Below are 24507 nucleotides of genomic sequence, written 5' to 3' on the forward strand. Positions count from 1 at the left end.
GGAGGGGTGAGTCCTATCTGCAGTATGATGTGTGACTCCTCCCCTCATGCCCTGGTGTCAGTGATCCTGGAGAATGCTGGAGGGGTGAGTCCTATCTGCAGTATGAATGGTGTGTGACTCCTCTGCTCATGTCCTGGTGTCAGTGATCCTGGAGGATGCTGGAGGGGTGAGTCCTATCTGCAGTATGATGTGTGACTCCTCTGCTCATGTCCTGGTGTCAGTGACCCTGGAGAATGCTGGAGGGGTGGGTCCTATCTGCAGTATGAGTGATGTGTGACTCCTCTGCTCATGTCCTGGTGTCAGTGACCCTGGAGAATGCTGGAGGGGTGAGTCCTATCTGCAGTATGAATGATGTGTGACCCCTCTGCTCATGTCCTGGTGTCAGTGACCCTGGAGGATGCTGGAGGGGTGAGTCCTATCTGCAGTATGATGTGTGACCCCTCTGCTCATGTCCTGGTGTCAGTGATCCTAGAGGATGCTGGAGGGGTGAGTCCTATCTGCAGTATGATGTGTGACCCCTCTGCTCATGTCCTGGTGTCAGTGATCCTGGAGAATGCTGGAGGGGTGAGTCCTATCTGCAGTATGAGTGATGTGTGATTCCTCTGCTCATTTAGTAAATGAACTATTGCAGGCACGGGCATTGCTACATGTTCCGCCTCACTTTCCACAGGAATCTGCCTGATGTCTCAGCAGAGGACTTCCAGAAAGTGGACCTTTCTCCATTTAGATGGATCCACTGGGAGGTGAGTGAGAGCAATAGAGACTGCCAAGTATTATAGAGCAGACTTCTGGAGGCGGAGGCACAATAACCATACATATATCCATCATGTGATATATCAGGGCAGAAACGCTGGTGACCAAGTCAAGATGATCCAGAGAGTGGAAGAACACAACAACAACTGCCCAGCTGACCAGAGAATAACCATATCAGTGGAGATCGAGAAGGAGCGTGAGGAACTCTTCCAGCTATTCCAGCATGGAGATCTGGTAAGGAGATCATTGTGTTACATATCAGAAATCCCTATATTATCTTCCAGAGATCTATTAAGGAGATCTCTGTACAATCTGGTGATCTGGTAAGCACAGCAGATATCTATAGTATACCATCACTTGAGGAGATCTCTGTACCATCTTCTGCTGATCTGGTAAGCAGATCTCTATACCATCACATGGGGAGATCTCTGTACCATCTTCTGGTGATCTGGTAAGGAGATCTCTATACCATCACATGGTGAGATCTCTATACCATCTTCTGGTAATCTGTTAAGCCAATATCTATACCATCACATGGGGGAGATCTCTGTACCATCTTCTAGTGATCTGGTATGGAAATCTCTATACCATCACCTTGGGGGAGATCTCTGTACTATCTTCTGGTGATCTGGTAAAGAGATCTCTATACCATAACATGGGGGAGATATCTGTACCATCTTCTGGTGATCTGGTAAGAAGATCTCTATACCATCACATGGGGGAGATCTCTGTACCATCTTCTGGTGATCTGGTAAGCCGATATCTATACCATCACGGGGGGAGATCTCTGTACCACCTTTTGGTGATCTGGCAAGCAGATCTCTATACCATCACATGGGGAGATCTCTGTACCATCTTCTGGTGATCTGGTAAGCAGATCTCTATACCATCAAATGGGGAGATCTCTGTACCATATATTGGCGATCTGGTAAGGAGATCTCTATACCATCACATGGGAGAGATCTCTGTACCATCTTCTGGTGATCTGGTAAGCAGATCTCTATACCATCACATAGGGGAGATCTCTGTACCACCTTCTGGTGATCAGGTAAGCAGATATCTACAGTATACCATCACATGGGGGAGATCTCTGTACCATCCTCTGGTGATCTGGCAAGGAGATCTCTATACCATCACATGGGGAGATATCTGTACCATCTTCTGGTGATCTGGTAAGCAGCTATCTATACCATCATATAGGGGATATCTCTGTACCATCTTCTGGTGATCTGGTAAGGAGATCATTGTGTCATCACATAATAGAAATCTCTGTATTATCTTCCAGTGATCTGGTAGGAGATCTCTATACCATGACATGGGGAGATACCTGTGCCATCTTCTGGTGATCTGGTAAGGAGATCTCTATACCATCACATGGGGAGATCTCTGTGCCATCTTCTGGTGATCTGGTAAGGACGCCTCTATACATCTTCTAGTGATCTGGTAATTAGATCTGTGTACCATCCTTCTGGTGATCTGGTAAGGACATCTCTATACACCTTCTGGTGATCTGGTAAGCAGATCTCTATACCATTACATGGGGAGATCTCTGTGCCATCTTCTGGTGATCTAGTAAGGACGTCTCTATACATCTTCTAGTGATCTGGTAATTAGATCTGTGTACCATCCTTCTGGTGATCTGGTAAGGACATCTCTATGCTTCTTCTGGTGATCTGGTAATTAGATGTCTGTACCATGCTTCTGGTGATCTGGTAAGGACCTCTCTATACATCTTCTGGTGATCTGGTAATTAGATCCCTGTACCATCTTCTAGTGACCTGGTAAGGACATCTCTACATCTTCTAGTGATCTGGTAAGGAGATCTCCATACCATTACATGGGGAGATCTCTGTACCATCTTCTGGTAGGACATCTTGGGAAGAGCACACACACTACTAGTACTTTGAAGATTTCTCCATACAAAACACAGTAAAAAGACAGTCTCTGGTCAGTGACCATTTGAGTTTCTGAACAGCAGATGACCGCTAGTCTGCAACAATCAGTGCAGATGTGGTGACATGGCCGTTATCTTATAAGGTCAGTAATGTGACCAGACTGTCAAACTAAAACATGGCTTGCATTAGCCTCTGTATGTGTTATTTCATCTGTGGCAGTGACGTATACCATCAGGGATAGAGGGAGGAGCCTAAACCAGTAGGGCCAGAGGGAAGAGCCTAAATCATCAGTGCCAGAGGGAGGAGCCTACACCATCAGGGAAAGAGGGAGGAGTCTGTCCAGTCAGTGAGAGGGGAGAGTCTGTGTAATCAGGGCCAGAGGTAGGAGCCTACACCATCAGGTACAGAGGGGGGAGTCTGTGAAATTGGTGCCAGAGGGAGGAGCCTACACCATCAGGGACAATAGGAGGAGTTTGTGTAATCAGGGTCAGAGAGTGGAGTCTGCATAATCAGGGCCACGGGAGGAGCCTACACCATCAGGTACAGAGGGGAGAGTCTGTGTAATCAGGGCCAGAGGTAGGAGCCTACACCATCAGGTACAGAGGGGGGAGTCTGTGAAATTGGTGCCAGAGGGAGGAGCCTACACCATCAGGGACAATAGGAGGAGTTTGTGTAATCAGGGTCAGAGAGTGGAGTCTGCATAATCAGGGCCACGGGAGGAGCCTACACCATCAGGTACAGAGGGAGGTGTCTGTGAAATTGGTGCCAGAGGTAGGAGCCTACACCATCAGGTACAGAGGGGGGAGTCTGTGAAATTGGTGCCAGAGGGAGGAGCCTACACCATCAGGGACAGAGGGAGGAGCCTACACCATCAGGGACAATAGGAGGAGTATGTGTAATCAGAGTCAGAGAGTGGAGTCTGCATAATCAGGGCCAGGGGAGGAGCCTACACCATCAGGGACAGAAGGAGGAGTCTGTACAATCGATCAAAGGGAAGAGTCTGTATAATGAAGGCCAGAGGGAGGAGCCTAAGCCATCAGGGACAGAGGGAGGAGTCTTTAAAATGGGCCAGAGGGAGGGGTCTGTATAATAAGGGCCAGAGGGAGGAGCCTACACCATCATAGACACAGGGAGTCTATATCATGCAGCTTGAAGGAAGTAACATATAGTATAGGCTGTAAGAAGGAGTCTATATGAGAAAGACCCCGCCTACTGTTGCCCAGTATAATCTTACAGTGTTGGATCCTCGTCTGCTGAGCTGACTTCTCTCTGTTTTTCTGCAGGTCTTTGTCAGTAAAGATGTAGCCAAATATTTGGGATTTAATTCTGCAGCTGAGGCGGTGGTCGGGCTGTACCCGCGTGTGCGCCAAGGGTACATGGCCTTCCTCTTACCCTATATGTATGTGTGTGATGTACCCGCGTGTGCACCAAGGGTACATGGCCTTCCTCTTACCCTATATGTATGTGTGTGATGTACCCGCGTGTGCGCCAAGGGTACATGGCCTTCCTCTTACCCTATATGTATGTGTGTGATGTACCCGCGTGTGCGCCAAGGGTACATGGCCTTCCTCTTACCCTATATGTATGTGTGTGATGTACCCGCGTGTGCACCAAGGGTACATGGCCTTCCTCTTACCCTATATGTATGTGTGTGATGTACCCGCGTGTGCACCAAGGGTACATGGCCTTCCTCTTACCCTATATGTATGTGTGTGATGTACCCGCGTGTGCACCAAGGGTACATGGCCTTCCTCTTACCCTATATGTATGTGTGTGATGTACCCGCGTGTGCACCAAGGGTACATGGCCTTCCTCTTACCCTATATGTATGTGTGTGATGTACCCACGTGTGCACCAAGGGTACATGGCCTTCCTCTTACCCTATATGTATGTGTGTGATGTACCCGCGTGTGCACCAAGGGTACATGGCCTTCCTCTTACCCTATATGTATGTGTGTGACGTACCCGCGTGTGCACCAAGGGTACATGGCCTTCCTCTTACCCTATATGTATGTGTGTGATGTACCCGCGTGTGCACCAAGGGTACATGGCCTTCCTCTTACCCTATATGTATGTGTGTGATGTACCCGCGTGTGCACCAAGGGTACATGGCCTTCCTCTTACCCTATATGTATGTGTGTGATGTACCCACGTGTGCACCAAGGGTACATGGCCTTCCTCTTACCCTATATGTATGTGTGTGATGTACCCGCGTGTGCACCAAGGGTACATGGCCTTCCTCTTACCCTATATGTATGTGTGTGATGTACCCACGTGTGCACCAAGGGTGCATGGCATTCCTCTTACCCTATATGTATGTGTGTGATGTACCCGCGTGTGCACCAAGGGTACATGGCCTTCCTCTTACCCTATATGTATGTGTGTGATGTACCCGCGTGTGCACCAAGGATACATGGCCTTCCTCTTACCCTATATGTATGTGTGTGATGTACCCGCGTGTGCACCAAGGGTACATGGCCTTCCTCTTACCCTATATGTATGTGTGTGATGTACCCGCGTGTGCACCAAGGGTACATGGCCTTCCTCTTACCCTATATGTATGTGTGTGATGTACCCGCGTGTGCACCAAGGGTACATGGCCTTCCTCTTACCCTATATGTATGTGTGTGATGTACCCACGTGTGTGCCAAGGGTACATGGCCTTCCTCTTACCCTATATGTATGTGTGTGACGTACCCGCGTGTGTGCCAAGGGTACATGGCCTTCCTCTTACCCTATATGTATGTGTGTGATGTACCCACGTGTGCACCAAGGGTACATGGCCTTCCTCTTACCCTATATGTATGTGTGTGATGTACCCGCGTGTGCACCAAGGGTACATGGCCTTCCTCTTACCCTATATGTATGTGTGTGATGTACCCGCGTGTGCACCAAGGGTACATGGCCTTCCTCTTACCCTATATGTATGTGTGTGATGTACCCGCGTGTGCACCAAGGGTACATGGCCTTCCTCTTACCCTATATGTATGTGTGTGATGTACCCACGTGTGCACCAAGGGTGCATGGCATTCCTCTTACCCTATATGTATGTGTGTGATGTACCCGCGTGTGCACCAAGGGTACATGGCCTTCCTCTTACCCTATATGTATGTGTGTGATGTACCCGCGTGTGCACCAAGGGTGCATGGCATTCCTCTTACCCTATATGTATGTGTTTGATGTACCCACGTGTGCACCAAGGGTACATGGCCTTCCTCTTACCCTATATGTATGTGTGTGATGTACCCGCGTGTGCACCAAGGGTACATGGCCTTCCTCTTACCCTATATGTATGTGTGTGTGATGTACCCACGTGTGCGCCAAGGGTACATGGCCTTCCTCTTACCCTATATGTATGTGTGTGATGTACCCGCGTGTGCACCAAGGGTACATGGCATTCCTCTTACCCTATATGTATGTGTGTGTGATGTACCCACGTGTGCGCCAAGGGTACATGGCCTTCCTCTTACCCTATATGTATGTGTGTGATGTACCCGCGTGTGCACCAAGGGTACATGGCCTTCCTCTTACCCTATATGTATGTGTGTGATGTACCCGCGTGTGCACCAAGGGTACATGGCCTTCCTCTTACCCTATATGTATGTGTGTGATGTACCCGCGTGTGCACCAAGGGTACATGGCCTTCCTCTTACCCTATATGTATGTGTGTGATGTACCCGCGTGTGCACCAAGGGTACATGGCCTTCCTCTTACCCTATATGTATGTGTGTGATGTACCAGCGTGTGCACCAAGGGTACATGGCCTTCCTCTTACCCTATATGTATGTGTGTGATGTCCCCGCGTGTGCACCAAGGGTACATGGCCTTCCTCTTACCCTATATGTATGTGTGTGATGTACCCGCGTGTGCGCCAAGGGTACATGGCCTTCCTCTTACCCTATATGTATGTGTGTGATGTACCCGCGTGTGCACCAAGGGTACATGGCCTTCCTCTTACCCTATATGTATGTGTGTGATGTACCCACGTGTGCACCAAGGGTACATGGCCTTCCTCTTACCCTATATGTATGTGTGTGACGTACCCGCGTGTGCACCAAGGGTACATGGCATTCCTCTTACCCTATATGTATGTGTGTGATGTACCCACGTGTGCACCAAGGGTACATGGCATTCCTCTTACCCTATATGTATGTGTGTGATGTACCCGCGTGTGCACCAAGGGTACATGGCCTTCCTCTTACCCTATATGTATGTGTGTGATGTACCCGCGTGTGCACCAAGGGTACATGGCCTTCCTCTTACCCTATATGTGTGTGTGTGTGATGTAGCCGCGTGTGCACCAAGGGTACATGGCCTTCCTCTTACCCTATATGTATGTGTGTGTGATGTAGCCGCGTGTGCGCCAAGGGTACATGGCCTTCCTCTTACCCTATATGTATGTGTGTGATGTACCCGCATGTGCACCAAGGGTACATGGCCTTCCTCTTACCCTATATGTATGTGTGTGACGTACCCGCGTGTGCGCCAAGGGTACATGGCCTTCCTCTTACCCTATATGTATGTGTGTGTGATGTAGCCGCGTGTGCGCCAAGGGTACATGGCCTTCCTCTTACCCTATATGTATGTGTGTGATGTACCCACGTGTGCGCCAAGGGTACATGGCCTTCCTCTTACCCTATATGTATGTGTGTGACGTACCCGCGTGTGCACCAAGGGAACATGGCCTTCCTCTTACCCTATATGTATGTGTGTGATGTACCCGCATGTGCACCAAGGGTACATGGCCTTCCTCTTACCCTATATGTATGTGTGTGATGTACCCGCGTGTGCACCAAGGGTACATGGCCTTCCTCTTACCCTATATGTATGTGTGTGATGTACCCGCGTGTGCACCAAGGGTACATGGCCTTCCTCTTACCCTATATGTATGTGTGTGATGTACCCGCGTGTGCACCAAGGGTACGAGACCCTAACCCTCACCCTCCCTCTGTCTCTGCAGGGCCCATGTGGTGTGTACCCCTCACCCTTCCTCTGTCTCTGCAGGGCCCATGTGGTGTGCGCCCCTCGCCCTCCCTCTGTCTCTGCAGGGCCCACGTGGTGTGTGCCCCTCACCCTCCCTCTGTCTGTGCAGGGCCCATGTGGTGTGCGCCCCTCACCCTCTCTCTGTCTCTGCAGGGCCCATGTGGTGTGTGCCCCTCACCCTCACTCTGTCTCTGCAGGGCCCATGTGGTATACGCCCCTCACCCTCTCTCTGTCTCTGCAGGGCCCATGTGGTGTGTGCCCCTCACCCTCTCTCTGTCTCTGCAGGGCCCATGTGGTGTACGCCCCTCCCTCTATCTCTGCAGGGCCCATGTGGTGTGCGCCCCTCACCCTCCCTCTATCTCTGCAGGGCCCATGTGGTGTGCGCCCCTCACCCTCCCTCTGTCTCTGCAGGGCCCATGTGGTGTGCGCCCCTCGCCCTCCCTCTGTCTCTGCAGGGCCCATGTGGTGTGTGCCCCTCACCCTCCCTCAATCTCTGCAGGGCCCATGTGGTGTGTGCCCCTCTCCCTCTGTCTCTGCAGGGCCCATGTGGTGTGTGCCCCTCACCCTCTCTCTGTCTCTGCAGGGCCCATGTGGTGTGTGCCCCTCACCCTCCCTCTGTCTCTGCAGGGCCCATGTGGTGTACGCCCCTCACCCTCCCTCTATCTCTGCAGGGCCCATGTGGTGTGCGCCCCTCACCCTCCCTCTGTCTCTGCAGGGCCCATGTGGTGTGTGCCCCTCACCCTCTCTCTGTCTCTGCAGGGCCCATGTGGTGTGTGCCCCTCACCCTCCCTCTATCTCTGCAGGGCCCATGTGGTGTGTGCCCCTCACCCTCCCTCTGTCTCTGCAGGGCCCATGTGGTGTGTGCCCCTCACCCTCCCTCTGTCTCTGCAGGGCCCATGTGGTGTGTACCCCCCTCCCTCTGTCTTTGCAGGGCCCATGTGGTGTGTGCCTCTTACCCTCCCTCTGTCTCTGCAGGGCCCATGTGGTGTGTGCCCCTCACTATCCCTCTATCTCTGCAGGGCCCATGTGGTGTTTACCCCCCTCCCTCTGTCTCTGCAGGGCCCATGTGGTGTACGCTCCTCACCCTCCCTCTGTCTCTGCAGGGCCCATGTGGTGTGTGCCCCTCACCCTGCCTCTGTCTCTGCAGGGCCCATGTGGTTTACGCCCCTCACCCTCCCTCTATCTCTGCAGGGCCCATGTGGTGTGTGCCCCTCACCCTCCCTCTGTCTCTGCAGGGCCCATGTGGTGTGTGCCCCTTGCCCTCCCTCTGTCTCTGCAGGGCCCATGTGGTGTGTGCCCCTCACTCTCCCTCTGTCTCTGCAGGGCCCATGTGGTGTGTGCCCCTCTCCCTTTGTCTCTGCAGGGCCCATGTGGTGTGCGCCCCTCACCCTCCCTCTGTCTCTGCAGGGCCCATGTGGTGTGCGCCCCTCACCCTCCCCCTGTCTCTGCAGGGCCCATGTGGTGTGCGCCCCTCACCCTCTCTCTGTCTCTGCAGGGCCCATGTGGTGTGTGCCCCTCACCCTCCCTCGGTCTCTGCAGGGCCCATGTGGTGTGTGCCCCTCGCCCTCCCTCTGTCTCTGCAGGGCCCATGTGGTGTGTGCCCCTCACCCTCCCTCTGTCTCTGCAGGGCCCATGTGGTGTACGCCCCTCACCCTCCCTCTATCTCTGCAGGGCCCATGTGGTGTGTGCCCCTCACCCTCCCTCTGTCTCTGCAGGGCCCATGTGGTGTACGCCCCTCACCCTCCCTCTATCTCTGCATTGCCCATGTGGTGTGTGCCCCTCACCCTCCCTCTGTCTCTGCAGGGCCCATGTGGTGTGTGCCCCTCGCCCTCCCTTTGTCTCTGCAGGGCCCATGTGGTGTGTGCCCCTCGCCCTCCCTCTGTCTCTGCAGGGCCCATGTGGTGTGTGCCCCTCACCCTCCCTCTGTCTCTGCAGGGCCCATGTGGTGTGTGCCCCTCGCCCTCCCTCTGTCTCTGCAGGGCCCATGTGGTGTGTGCCCCTCATCCTCTCTCTGTCTCTGCAGGGCCCATGTGGTGTGTACCCCCCTCCCTCTGTCTCTTCAGGGCCCATGTGGTGTACGCCCCTCACCCTCTCTCTGTCTCTGCAGGGCCCATGTGGTGTGTACCCTCCTCCCTCTGTCTCTTCAGGGCCCATGTGGTGTACGCCCCTCACCCTCTCTCTGTCTCTGCAGGGCCCATGTGGTGTGTGCTTGGGCTGATGAAGGAGCAGATGCTGTGGGCCCAGATGGACAGGTGATCCATTCTCCATCCTTCCCCCCAGAGACTATTGTGGACACGCTGGGAGCCGGAGATACCTTTAATGCTTCCGTCATTTTTGCCTTGTGTAAAGGTCAGTGTACTACTTCTGAACCATCCTCGAAAATGGTTCCTACTTCCTACTGGGGGTGGTGTTTTAATCTGTCTCTGCTGTCTATGGATGGAGTGTGGGAAGGAAGATGGGGAATGTGTGTTATCCTCTGTCTCTGCTGTCTATGGATGGATTGTGGAAAGGAAGATGGGTGAATGTGTGTTATCCTCTGTCTCTGCTGTCTATGGATGGATTGTGGGAAGGAATATGGGGAATGTGTGTTATCCTCTGTCTCTGCTGTGTATGGATGGATTGTAGAAAGGAAGATGGAGGAATGTGTGTTATCCTCTGTCTCTGCTGTCTATGGATGGATTGTGGGAAGGAATATGGGGAATGTGTGTTATCCTCTGTCTCTGCTGTCTATGGATGGATTGTGGAAAGTAAGATGGAAGAATGTGTGTTATCCTCTGTCTCTGCTGTCTATGGATGGATTGTGGGAAGATGGAGGAATGTGTGTTATCTTCTGTCTCTGCTGTCTATGGATGGATTGTGGAAAGGAAGATGGGGAATGTATGTTATCCTCTGTCTCTGCTGTCTATGGATGGATTGTGGATAGGAAGATGGGTGAATGTGTGTTATCCTCTGTCTCTGCTGTCTATGGATGGATTGTGGGAAGGAATATGGAGGAATGTGTGTTATCCTCTGTCTCTGCAGTCTATGAGTGGATTGTGGGAAGATGGAGGAATGTGTGTTATCCTCTGTCTCTGCTGTCTATGGATGGATTGTGGAAAGGAAGATGGAGGAATGTGTGTTATCCTTTGTCTCTGCTGTCTATGAATGGATTGTGGAAAGGAAGATGGAGGAATGTGTGTTATCCTCTGTCTCTGCTGTCTATGGATAGATTGTGGAAAGGAAGATGGAGGAATGTGTGTTATCCTCTGTCTCTGCTGTCTATGGATGGATTGTAGAAAGGAAGATGGAGGAATGTGTGTTATCCTCTGTCTCTGCTGTCTATGGATGGATTGTGGGAAGGAAGATGGAGGAATGTGTGTTATCCTCTGTCTCTGCTGTCTATGGATGGATTGTGGAAAGGAAGATGGAGGGATGTGTGTTATCCTCTGTCTCTGCTGTCTATGGATGGATTGTGGAAAGGAAGATGGGTGAATGTGTGTTATCCTCTGTCTCTGCTGTCTATGGATGGATTGTGGAAAGGAAGATGGAGGAATGTGTGTTATCCTCTGTCTCTGCTGTCTATGGATGGATTGTGGATAGGAAGATGGGTGAATGTGTGTTATCCTCTGTCTCTGCTGTCTATGGATGGATTGTGGGATGGAATATGGGGAATGTGTGTTATCCTCTGTCTCTGCTGTCTATGGATAGATTGTGGAAAGTAAGATGGAAGAATGTGTGTTATCCTCTGTCTCTGCTGTCTATGGATAGATTGTGGAAAGGAAGATAGTGTATGTGTGTTATCCTCTGTCTCTGCTGTCTATGGATGGATTGTGGGAAGGAATATGGGGAATGTGTGTTATCCTCTGTCTCTGCTGTCTCTGGATGGATTGTGGAAAGTAAGATGGAAGAATGTGTGTTATCCTCTGTCTCTGCTGTCTATGGATAGATTGTGGAAAGGAAGATGGAGGAATGTGTGTTATCCTCTGTCTCTGCTTTCTATGGATGGATTGTGGAAAGTAACATGGAGGAATGTGTGTTATCCTCTGTCTCTGCTGTCTATGGATGGATTGTGGAAAGGAAGATGGAGGAATGTGTGTTATCCTCTGTCTCTGCTGTCTGTGGATGGATTGTGGAAATTAACATAGAGGAATGTGTGTTATCCTCTGTCTCTGCTGTCTATGGATTGAGTGTGGAAAGGAAGATGGAGGAATGTGTGTTATCCTCTGTCTCTGCTGTCTATGGATGGATTGTGGAAAGGAAGATGGGTGAATGTGTGTTATCCTCGGTCTCTGCTGTCTATGGATGGATTGTGGGAAGGAATATGGGGAATGTGTGTTATCCTCTGTCTCTGCTGTCTATGGATGGATTGTGGAAAGTAAGATGGAAGAATGTGTGTTATCCTCTGTCTCTGCTGTCTATGGATGGATTGTGGGAAGATGGAGGAATGTGTGTTATCTTCTGTCTCTGCTGTCTATGGATGGATTGTGGAAAGGAAGATGGGGAATGTATGTTATCCTCTGTCTCTGCTGTCTATGGATGGATTGTGGATAGGAAGATGGGTGAATGTGTGTTATCCTCTGTCTCTGCTGTCTATGGATGGATTGTGGAAAGTAAGATGGAGGAATGTGTGTTATCCTCTGTCTCTGCTGTCTATGGATAGATTATGGAAAGGAAGATGGGGAATGTGTGTTATCCTCTGTCTCTGTTGTCTATGGATGGATTGTGGATAGGAAGATGGGGAATGTGCGTTATCCTTTGTCTCTGCTGTCTATGAATGGATTGTGGAAAGTAAGATGGAGGAATGTGTGTTATCCTCTGTCTCTGCTGTCTATGGATAGATTGTGGAAAGGAAGATGGAGGAATGTGTGTTATCCTCTGTCTCTGTTGTCTATGGATGGATTGTGGAAAGGAAGATGGGGGAATGTGTGTTATCCTCTATCTCTGCTGTCTATGGATGGATTGTAGAAAGGAAGATGGAGGAATGTGTGTTATCCTCTGTCTCTGCTGTCTATGGATGGATTGTGGGAAGGAAGATGGAGGAATGTGTGTTATCCTCTGTCTCTGCTGTCTATGGATGGATTGTGGAAAGGAAGATGGAGGAATGTGTGTTATCCTCTGTCTCTGTTGTCTATGGATGGATTGTGGAAAGGAAGATGGGGGAATGTGTGTTATCCTCTATCTCTGCTGTCTATGGATGGATTGTAGAAAGGAAGATGGAGGAATGTGTGTTATCCTCTGTCTCTGCTGTCTATGGATGGATTGTGGGAAGGAAGATGGAGGAATGTGTGTTATCCTCTGTCTCTGCTGTCTATGGATGGATTGTGGAAAGGATGATGGAGGAATGTGTGTTATCCTCTGTCTCTGCTGTCTATGGATATATTGTGGAAAGGAAGATGGAGGAATGTGTGTTATCCTCTGTCTCTGCTGTCTATGGATGGATTGTAGAAAGGAAGATGGAGGAATGTGTGTTATCCTCTGTCTCTGCTGTCTATGGATGGATTGTGGGAAGGAAGATGGAGGAATGTGTGTTATCCTCTGTCTCTGCTGTCTATGGATGGATTGTGGAAAGGAAGATGGAGGAATGTGTGTTATCCTCTGTCTCTGCTGTCTATGGATGGATTGTGGAAAGGAAGATGGGTGAATGTGTGTTATCCTCTGTCTCTGCTGTCTATGGATGGATTGTGGAAAGGAAGATGGAGGAATGTGTGTTATCCTCTGTCTCTGCTGTCTATGGATGGATTGTGGATAGGAAGATGGGTGAATGTGTGTTATCCTCTGGCTCTGCTGTCTATGGATGGATTGTGGTAAGGAATATGGGGAATGTGTGTTATCCTCTGTCTCTGCTGTCTATGGATAGATTTTGGAAAGTAAGATGGAAGAATGTGTGTTATCCTCTGTCTCTGCTGTCTATAGATAGATTGTGGAAAGGAAGATAGTGTATGTGTGTTATCCTCTGTCTCTGCTGTCTATGGATGGATTGTGGGAAGGAATATGGGGAATGTGTGTTATCCTCTGTCTCTGCTGTCTATGGATGGATTGTGGAAAGTAAGATGGAAGAATGTGTGTTATCCTCTGTCTCTGCTGTCTATGGATAGATTGTGGAAAGGAAGATGGAGGAATGTGTGTTATCCTCTGTCTCTGCTGTCTATGGATGGATTGTGGAAAGTAACATGGAGGAATGTGTGTTATCCTCTGTCTCTGCTGTCTATGGATGGATTGTGGAAAGGAAGATGGAGGAATGTGTGTTATCCTCTGTCTCTGCTGTCTATGGATGGATTGCCGAAAGGAAGATGGGGAATGTGTGTTATCCTCTGTCTCTGCTGTCTATGGATAGATTGTGGGAAGGAAGATGGAGGAATGTGTGTTATCCTCTGTCTCTGCTGTCTATGGATAGATTGTGGAAAGGAAGATGGAGGAATGTGTGTTATCCTCTGTCTCTGCTGTCTATGGATGGATTGTGGGAAGGAAGATGGAGGAATGTGTGTTATCCTCTGTCTCTGCTGTCTATGGATGGATTGTGGGAAGGAAGATGGAGGAATGTATGTTATCCTCTGTCTCTGCTGTCTATGGATGGAGTGTGGGATGGAAGATGGAGGAATGTGTGTTATCCTCTGTCTCTGCTGTCTATGGATAGATTGTGGAAAGGAAGATGGAGGAATGTGTGTTATCCTCTGTCTCTGCTGTCTATGGATGGATTGTGGAAAGGAAGATGGGGAATGTGTGTTATCCTCTGTCTCTGCTGTCTATGGATGGATTGTAGAAAGGAAGATGGGTGAATGTGTGTTATCCTCTGTCTCTGCTGTCTATGGATGGATTGTGGGAAGGAATATGGAGGAATGTGTGTTATCCTCTGTCTCTGCTGTCTATGGATGGATTGTGAAAAGGAAGATGGAGGAATGTGTGTTATCCTCTGTCTCTGCTGTCTATGGATGGATTGTAGAAAGGAAGATGGAGGAATGTGTGTTATCCTCTGTCTCTGCTGTCTATGGATGGATTGTGGGAAGGAAGATGGAGGAATGTGTGTTATCCTCTGTCTCTGCTGTCTATGGATGGATTGTGGGAAGGAAGATGGAGGAATGTGTGTTATCCTCTGTCTCTGCTGTCTATGGATGGATTGTGGAAAGGAAGATGGGGAATGTGTGTTATCCTCTGTCTCTGCTGTCTATGGATGGATTGTAGAAAGGAAGATGGGTGAATGTGTGTTATCCTCTGTCTCTGCTGTCTATGGATGGATTGTGGGAAGGAATATGGGGAATGTGTGTTATCCTCTGTCTCTGCTGTCTATGGATAGATTGTGGAAAGTAAGATGGAAGAATGTGTGTTATCCTCTGTCTCTGCTGTCTATGGATAGATTGTGGAAAGGAAGATGGAGGAATGTGTGTTATCCTCTGTCTCTGCTGTCTATGGATGGATTGTGGAAAGTAACATGGAGGAATGTGTGTTATCCTCTGTCTCTGCTGTCTATGGATAGATTGTGGAAAGGAAGATGGAGGAATGTGTGTTATCCTTTGTCTCTGCTGTCTATGGATGGATTGTGGAAAGGAAGATGGAGGAATGTGTGTTATCCTCTGTCTCTGCTGTCTATGGATGGATTGCCGAAAGGAAGATGGGGAATGTGTGTTATCCTCTGTCTCTGCTGTCTATGGATGGATTGCCGAAAGGAAGATGGGGAATGTGTGTTATCCTCTGTCTCTGCTGTCTATGAATAGATTGTGGGAAGGAAGATGGAGGAATGTGTGTTATCCTCTGTCTCTGTTGTCTATGGATGGATTGTGGAAAGGAAGATGGGGAATGTGTGTTATCCTCTGTCTCTGCTGTCTATGGATGGATTGTAGAAAGGAAGATGGAGGAATGTGTGTTATCCTCTGTCTCTGCTGTCTATGGATGGATTGTGGGAAGGAATATGGGGAATGTGTGTTATCCTCTGTCTCTGCTGTCTATGGATGGATTGTGGAAAGGAAGATGGAGGAATGTGTGTTATCCTCTGTCTCTGCTGTCTATGGATGGATTGTGGAAAGGAAGATGGAGGAATGTGTGTTATCCTCTGTCTCTGCAGTCTATGGATGGATTGTGGAAAGGAAGATGGAGGAATGTGTGTTATCCTCTGTCTCTGTTGTCTATGGATGGAGTGTGGGAAGGAAGATGGAGGAATGTGTGTTATCCTCTGTCTCTGCTGTCTATGGATGGATTGTGGAAAGGAAGATGGGGATGTGTGTTATCCTCTGTCTCTTCTGTCTATGGATGGATTGTGGAAAGGAAGTTGGAGGAATGTGTGTTATCCTCTGTCTCTGCTGTCTATGGATGGATTGTGGAAAGGAAGATGGAGGAATGTGTGTTATCCTCTGTCTCTGCTGTCTATGGATGGATTGTGGAAAGGAAGATGGAGGAATGTGTTTTATCCTCTGTCTCTGCTGTCTATGGATGGATTGCCGAAAGGAAGATGGGGGTATGTGTGTTATCCTCTGTCTCTGCTGTCTATGGATGGATTGTGGGAAGGAATATGGGGAATGTGTGTTATCCTCTGTCTCTGCTGTCTATGGATGGATTGTAGAAAGGAAGATGGAGGAATGTGTGTTATCCTCTGTCTCTGCTGTCTATGGATGGATTGTGGAAAGTAACATGGAGGAATGTGTGTTATCCTCTGTCTCTGCTGTCTATGGATGGATTGCCGAAAGGAAGATGGGGAATGTGTGTTATCCTCTGTCTCTGCTGTCTATGGATAGATTGTGGGAAGGAAGATGGAGGAATGTGTGTTATCCTCTGTCTCTGCTGTCTATGGATGGATTGTGGAAAGGAAGATGGAGGAATGTGTGTTATCCTCTGTCTCTGCTGTCTATGGATGGATTGTAGAAAGGAAGATGGAGGAATTTGTGTTATCCTCTGTCTCTGCTGTCTATGGATGGATTGTGGGAAGGAAGATGGAGGAATGTGTGTTATCCTCTGTCTCTGCTGTCTATGGATGGATTGTGGGAAGGAAGATGGAGGAATGTGTGTTATCCTCTGTCTCTGCTGTCTATGGATGGAGTGTGGGATGGAAGATGGAGGAATGTGTGTTATCCTCTGTCTCTGCTGTCTATGGATAGATTGTGGAAAGGAAGATGGAGGAATGTGTGTTATCCTCTGTCTCTGCTGTCTATGGATGGATTGTGGAAAGGAAGATGGGGAATGTGTGTTATCCTCTGTCTCTGCTGTCTATGGATAGATTGTAGAAAGGAAGATGGGTGAATGTGTGTTATCCTCTGTCTCTGCTGTCTATGGATGGATTGTGGGAAGGAATATGGGGAATGTGTGTTATCCTCTGTCTCTGCTGTGTATGGATAGATTGTGGAAAGTAAGATGGAAGAATGTGTGTTATCCTCTGTCTCTGCTGTCTATGGATAGATTGTGGAAAGGAAGGTGGAGGAATGTGTGTTATCCTCTGTCTCTGCTGTCTATGGATGGATTGTGGAAAGTAACATGGAGGAATGTGTGTTATCCTCTGTCTCTGCTGTCTATGGATAGATTGTGGAAAGGAAGATGGAGGAATGTGTGTTATCCTCTGTCTCTGCTGTCTATGGATGGATTGTGGAAAGGAAGATGGAGGAATGTGTGTTATCCTCTGTCTCTGCTGTCTATGGATGGATTGCCGAAACGAAGATGGGGAATGTGTGTTATCCTCTGTCTCTGCTGTCTATGGATGGATTGCCGAAAGGAAGATGGGGAATGTGTGTTATCCTCTGTCTCTGCTGTCTATGAATAGATTGTGGGAAGGAAGATGGAGGAATGTGTATTATCCTCTGTCTCTGTTGTCTATGGATGGATTGTGGAAAGGAAGATGGGGAATGTGTGTTATCCTCTGTCTCTGCTGTCTATGGATGGATTGTAGAAAGGAAGATGGAGGAATGTGTGTTATCCTCTGTCTCTGCTGTCTATGGATGGATTGTGGGAAGGAATATGGGGAATGTGTGTTATCCTCTGTCTCTGCTGTCTATGGATGGATTGTGGAAAGGAAGATGGAGGAATGTGTGTTATCCTCTGTCTCTGCTGTCTATGTATGGATTGTGGAAAGGAAGATGGAGGAATGTGTGTTATCCTCTGTCTCTGCAGTCTATGGATGGATTGTGGAAAGGAAGATGGAGGAATGTGTGTTATCCTCTGTCTCTGTTGTCTATGGATGGAGTGTGGGAAGGAAGATGGAGGAATGTGTGTTATCCTCTGTCTCTGCTGTCTATGGATGGATTGTGGAAAGGAAGATGGAGGAATGTGTGTTATCCTCTGTCTCTGCTGTCTATGGATGGATTGCCGAAAGGAAGATGGGGAATGTGTGTTATCCTCTGTCTCTGCTGTCTATGGATAGATTGTGGGAAGGAAGATGGAGGAATGTGTGTTATCCTCTGTCTCTGCTGTCTATGGATGGATTGTGGAAAGGAAGATGGGGATGTGTGTTATCCTCTGTCTCTTCTGTCTATGGATGGATTGTGGAAAGGAAGTTGGAGGAATGTGTGTTATCCTCTGTCTCTGCTGTCTATGGATGGATTGTGGAAAGGAAGATGGAGGAATGTGTGTTATCCTCTGTCTCTGCTGTCTATGGATGGATTGTGGAAAGGAAGATGGAGGAATGTGTTTTATCCTCTGTCTCTGCTGTCTATGGATGGATTGCCGAAAGGAAGATGGGGGTATGTGTGTTATCCTCTGTCTCTGCTGTCTATGGATGGATTGTGGGAAGGAATATGGGGAATGTGTGTTATCCTCTGTCTCTGCTGTCTATGGATGGATTGTAGAAAGGAAGATGGAGGAATGTGTGTTATCCTCTGTCTCTGCTGTCTATGGATGGATTGTGGGAAGGAATATGGGGAATGTGTGTTATCCTCTGTCTCTGCTGTCTATGGATGGATTGTAGAAAGGAAGATGGAGGAATGTGTGTTATCCTCTGTCTCTGCTGTCTATGGATGGATTGTGGGATGGAAGATAGGGAATGTGTGTTATCCTCTGTCTCTGCTGTCTATGGATGGATTGTGGAAAGGAAGATGGAGGAATGTGTGTTATCCTCTGTCTCTGCTGTCTATGGATGGATTGTGGAAAAGAAGATGGGGGAATGTGTGTTATCCTCTATCTCTGCTGTCTATGAATAGATTGTGGAAAGGAAGATGGGGGAATGTGTGTTATCCTCTGTCTCTGCTGTCTATAGATGGATTGTGGAAAGGAAGATGGAGGAATGTGTGTTATCCTCTATCTCTGCTGTCTATGGATGGATTGTGGAAAGGAAGATGGAGGAATGTGTGTTATCCTCTGTCTCTGCTGTCTATGGATGGATTGCCGAAAGGAAGATGGGGAATGTGTGTTATCCTCTGTCTCTGCTGTCTATGGATAGATTGTGGGAAGGAAGATGGAGAAATGTGTGTTATCCTCTGTCTCTGCTGTCTATGGATGGAGTGTAGAAAGGAAGATGGGGAATGTGTGTTATCCTCTGTCTCTGCTGTCTATGAATAGATTGTGGGAAGGAAGATGGAGGAATGTGTGTTATCCTCTGTCTCTGTTGTCTATGGATGGATTGTGGAAAGGAAGATGGGGAATGTGTGTTATCCTCTGTCTCTGCTGTCTATGGATGGATTGTAGAAAGGAAGATGGAGGAATGTGTGTTATCCTCGGTCTCTGCTGTCTATGGATGGATTGTGGGAAGGAATATGGGGAATGTGTGTTATCCTCTGTCTCTGCTGTCTATGGATGGATTGTGGAAAGGAAGATAGAGGAATGTGTGTTATCCTCTGTCTCTGCTGTCTATGTATGGATTGTGGAAAGGAAGATGGAGGAATGTGTGTTATCCTCTGTCTCTGCAGTCTATGGATGGATTGTGGAAAGGAAGATGGAGGAATGTGTGTTATCCTCTGTCTCTGTTGTCTATGGATGGAGTGTGGGAAGGAAGATGGAGGAATGTGTGTTATCCTCTGTCTCTGCTGTCTATGGATGGATTGTGGAAAGGAAGATGGAGGAATGTGTGTTATCCTCTGTCTCTGCTGTCTATGGATGGATTGCCGAAAGGAAGATGGGGAATGTGTGTTATCCTCTGTCTCTGCTGTCTATGGATAGATTGTGGGAAGGAAGATGGAGGAATGTGTGTTATCCTCTGTCTCTGCTGTCTATGGATGGATTGTGGAAAGGAAGATGGGGATGTGTGTTATCCTCTGTCTCTTCTGTCTATGGATGGATTGTGGAAAGGAAGTTGGAGGAATGTGTGTTATCCTCTGTCTCTGCAGTCTATGGATGGATTGTGGAAAGGAAGATGGAGGAATGTGTGTTATCCTCTGTCTCTGCTGTCTATGGATGGATTGTGGAAAGGAAGATGGAGGAATGTGTTTTATCCTCTGTCTCTGCTGTCTATGGATGGATTGCCGAAAGGAAGATGGGGGTATGTGTGTTATCCTCTGTCTCTGCTGTCTATGGATGGATTGTGGGAAGGAATATGGGGAATGTGTGTTATCCTCTGTCTCTGCTGTCTATGGATGGATTGTAGAAAGGAAGATGGAGGAATGTGTGTTATCCTCTGTCTCTGCTGTCTATGGATGGATTGTGGGAAGGAATATGGGGAATGTGTGTTATCCTCTGTCTCTGCTGTCTATGGATGGATTGTAGAAAGGAAGATGGAGGAATGTGTGTTATCCTTTGTCTCTGCTGTCTATGGATGGATTGTGGGATGGAAGATAGGGAATGTGTGTTATCCTCTGTCTCTGCTGTCTATGGATGGATTGTGGAAAGGAAGATGGAGGAATGTGTGTTATCCTCTGTCTCTGCTGTCTATGGATGGATTGTGGAAAAGAAGATGGGGGAATGTGTGTTATCCTCTATCTCTGCTCTCTATGGATAGATTGTGGAAAGGAAGATGGGGGAATGTGTGTTATCCTCTGTCTCTGCTGTCTATGGATGGATTGTGGAAAGGAAGATGGAGGAATGTGTGTTATCCTCTATCTCTGCTGTCTATGGATGGATTGTGGAAAGGAAGATGGAGGAATGTGTGTTATCCTCTGTCTCTGCTGTCTATGGATAGATTGTGGGAAGGAAGATGGAGAAATGTGTGTTATCCTCTGTCTCTGCTGTCTATGGATGGATTGTGGAAAGGAAGATGGGGAATGTGTGTTATCCTCTGTCTCTTCTGTCTATGGATGGATTGTGGAAAGGAAGTTGGAGGAATGTGTGTTATCCTCTGTCTCTGCTGTCTATGGATGGAGTGTAGAAAGGAAGATGCGTAATGTGTGTTATCCTCTGTCTCTGCTGTGTATGGATGGATTGTGGAAAGAAAGATGGAGGAATGTGTGTTATCCTCTGTCTCTGCTGTCTATGGATGGATTGTGGATAGGAAGATGGAGGAATGTGTGTTATCCTCTGTCTCTGCTGTCTGTGGATAGATTGCCGAAAGGAAGATGGGGAATGTGTGTTATCCTCTGTCTCTGCTGTCTATGGATAGATTGTGGGAAGGAAGATGGAGAAATGTGTGTTATCCTCTGTCTCTGCTGTCTATGGATGGATTGTGGAAAGGAAGATGGGGAATGTGTGTTATCCTCTGTCTCTTCTGTCTATGGATGGATTGTGGAAAGGAAGTTGGAGGAATGTGTGTTATCCTCTGTCTCTGCTGTCTATGGATGGATTGTGGAAAGGAAGATGGAGGAATGTGTGTTATCCTCTGTCTCTGCTGTCTATGGATGGAGTGTAGAAAGGAAGATGGGGAATGTGTGTTATCCTCTGTCTCTGCTGTGTATGGATGGATTGTGGAAAGGAAGATGGAGGAATGTGTGTTATCCTCTGTCTCTGCTGTCTATGGATGGATTGTGGATAGGAAGATGGAGGAATGTGTGTTATCCTCTGTCTCTGCTGTCTGTGGATAGATTGTGGGAAGGAAGATGGAGGAATGTGTGTTATCCTCTGTCTCTGTTGTCTATGGATATATTGTGGAAAGGAAGATGGAGGAATGTGTGTTATCCTCTGTCTCTGCTGTCTATGGATGGATTGTAGAAAGGAAGATGGAGGAATGTGTGTTATCCTCTGTCTCTGCTGTCTATGGATGAATTGTAGAAAGGAAGATGGAGGAATGTGTGTTATCCTCTGTCTCTGCTGTCTATGGATGAATTGTAGAAAGGAAGATGGAGGAATGTGTGTTATCCTCTGTCTCTGCTGTGTATGGATGGATTGTGGAAAGGAAGATGGAGGAATGTGTGTTATCCTCTATCTCTGCTGTCTATGGATGGATTGTAGAAAGGAAGATGGGGAATGTGTGTTATCCTCTGTCTCTGCTGTGTATGGATGGATTGTGGAAAGGAAGATGGAGGAATGTGTGTTATCCTCTGTCTCTGCTGTCTATGGATGGATTGTGGAAAGGAAGATGGAGGAATGTGTGTTATCCTCTGTCTCTGCTGTCTATGGATGGATTGTGGAAAGGAAGATGGGGAATGTGTGTTATCCTCTGTCTCTGCTGTCTATGGATAGAGTGTGGAAAGGAAGATGGAGTAATGTGTGTTGGATGGCAGTGGCTGGATGGTGTAATGGTTAAGGGCTCTGCCTCTGACACAGGAGACCAGGGTTCGAATCTCGGCTCTGCCTGTTCAGTAAGCCAGCACCTATTCAGTAGGAGACCTTAGGCAAGTCTCCCTAACACTGCTAGTGCCTATAGAGCACGCTCTAGTGGCTGCAGCTCTGGCGCTTTGAGTCCGCCAGGAGAAAAGCGCGATATAAGTGTTATTTGTCTTGTCTTGTGTTATCCTTGGTCTCTGCTGTCTATGGATGGATTGTGGGATGGAAGATTGGGAATGTGTGTTATCCTCTGTCTCTGTTGTCTATGGATATATTGTGGAAAGGAAGATGGGGAATGTGTGTTATCCTCTGTCTCTGCTGTCTATGGATGGAGTGTGGGATGGAAGATGGAGGAATGTGTGTTATCCTCTGTCCCTGCTGTCTATGGATGGATTGTGGAAAGGAAGATGGAGGAATGTGCGTTATCCTCTGTCTCTGCTGTCTATGGATGGATTGTGGGAAGGAATATGGGGAATGTGTGTTATCCTCTGTCTCTGCTGTCTATGGATGGATTGTGGAACGGAAGATGGAGGAATGTGTGTTATCCTCTGTCTCTGCTGTCTATGGATGGAGTGTGGGATGGAAGATGGGGAATGTGTGTTATCCTCTGTCTCTGCTGTCTATGGATGGATTGTGGAACGGAAGATGGGGAATGTGTGTTATCCTCTGTCTCTGCTGTCTATGGATGGAGTGTGGGATGGAAGATGGGGAATGTGTGTTATCCTCTGTCTCTGCTGTCTATGGATGGATTGTGGAACGGAAGATGGAGGAATGTGTGTTATCCTCTGTCTCTGCTGTCTATGGATGGAGTGTGGGATGGAAGATGGAGGAATGTGTGTTATCCTCTGTCTCTGCTGTCTATGGATGGATTGTGGAAAGGAAGATGGAGGAATGTGTGTTATCCTCTATCTCTGCTGTCTATGGATAGATTGTGGAAAGGAAGATGGGGAATGTGTGTTATCCTCTGTCTCTGCTGTCTATGGATGGATTGTGGAAAGGAAGATGGAGGAATGTGTGTTATCCTCTGTCTCTGCAGTCTATGGATGGATTGTGGAAAGGAAGATGGAGGAATGTGTGTTATCCTCTGTCTCTGTTGTCTATGGATGGATTGTGGAAAGGAAGATGGAGGAATGTGTGTTATCCTCTGTCTCTGCTGTCTATGGATGTATTGTGGAAAGGAAGATGGAGGAATGTGTGTTATCCTCTGTCTCTGCTGTCTATGGATGGATTGTGGAAATGGAGATGGGGAATGTGTGTTATCCTCTGTCTCTGCTGTCTATGGATGGATTGTGGAAAGGAAGATGGAGGAATGTGTGTTATCCTCTTTCTTCTGTCTATGGATGGATTATGGGAAGATGGAGGAATGTGTGTTATCCTCTGTCTCTGCTGTCTATGGATGGATTGTGGAAAGGAAGATGGAGGAATGTGTGTTATCCTCTGTCTCTGCTGTCACTGGATGGATTGTAGAAAGGAAGATGGAGGAATGTGTGTTATCCTCTTTTTTCTGTCTATGGATGGATTATGGGAAGATGGAGGAATGTGTGTTATCCTCTGTCTCTGCTGTCTATGGATAGATTGTGGAAAGGAAGATGGAGGAATGTGTGTTATCCTCTGTCTCTGCTGTTTCTGGATTGATTGTGGAAAGGAAGATGGAGGAATGTGTGTTATCCTCTGTCTCTGCTGTCTATGGATGGATTGTGGAAAGGAAGATGGAGGAATGTGTGTTATCCTCTGTCTCTGCTGTCTATGGATGGATTGTGGATAGGAAGATGGGAAATGTGTGTTATCCTCTGTCTCTGCTGTCTATGGATGGATTGTGGAAAGTAAGATGGAGGAATGTGTGTTATCCTCTGTCTCTGCTGTCTATGGATGGATTGTGGATAGGAAGATGGGGAATGTGTGTTATCCTCTGTCTCTACTGTCTATGGATTGAGTGTGGGAAGGAAGATGGAGGAATGTGTGTTATCCTCTGTCTCTGCTGTCTATGGATGGATTGTGGAAAGGAAGATGGAGGAATGTGTGTCATCCTCTGTCTCTGCTGTCTATGGATGGATTGTGGGAAGGAATATGGGGAATGTGTATTATCCTCTGTCTCTGCTGTCTATGGATGGATTGTGGGAAGGAATATGGGGAATGTGTGTTATCCTCTGTCTCTGCTGTCTATGGATGGATTGTGGAAAGGAAGATGGAGGAATGTGTGTTATCCTCTGTCTCTGCTGTCACTGGATGGATTGTAGAAAGGAAGATGGAGGAATGTGTGTTATCCTCTTTTTTCTGTCTATGGATGGATTATGGGAAGATGGAGGAATGTGTGTTATCCTCTGTCTCTGCTGTCTATGGATAGATTGTGGGAAGGAAG

The 24507-nt window shown here is 48.0% G+C and overlaps 1 protein-coding gene across 7 annotated transcripts in view; it reads left to right on the forward strand.

Moving 5' to 3' along the window:
* Nucleotides 1–24507, forward strand: part of KHK (ketohexokinase) — a 217064-nt gene that overhangs the window by 148322 nt on the left and 44235 nt on the right. For all 7 annotated transcript variants that reach the window (XM_068279784.1, XM_068279785.1, XM_068279783.1 and 4 more), the window contains 4 exons: nucleotides 671–743; nucleotides 841–987; nucleotides 3932–4020; nucleotides 9823–9980. In XM_068279784.1, the coding sequence (XP_068135885.1) occupies nucleotides 671–743; nucleotides 841–987; nucleotides 3932–4020; nucleotides 9823–9980 (467 nt within the window). The remainder of the gene's footprint in view (nucleotides 1–670; nucleotides 744–840; nucleotides 988–3931; nucleotides 4021–9822; nucleotides 9981–24507) is intronic.

The sequence above is a fragment of the Hyperolius riggenbachi genome, chromosome 4 (genome assembly GCF_040937935.1).
Source record: "Hyperolius riggenbachi isolate aHypRig1 chromosome 4, aHypRig1.pri, whole genome shotgun sequence".
Lineage (NCBI taxonomy): Eukaryota > Metazoa > Chordata > Amphibia > Anura > Hyperoliidae > Hyperolius > Hyperolius riggenbachi.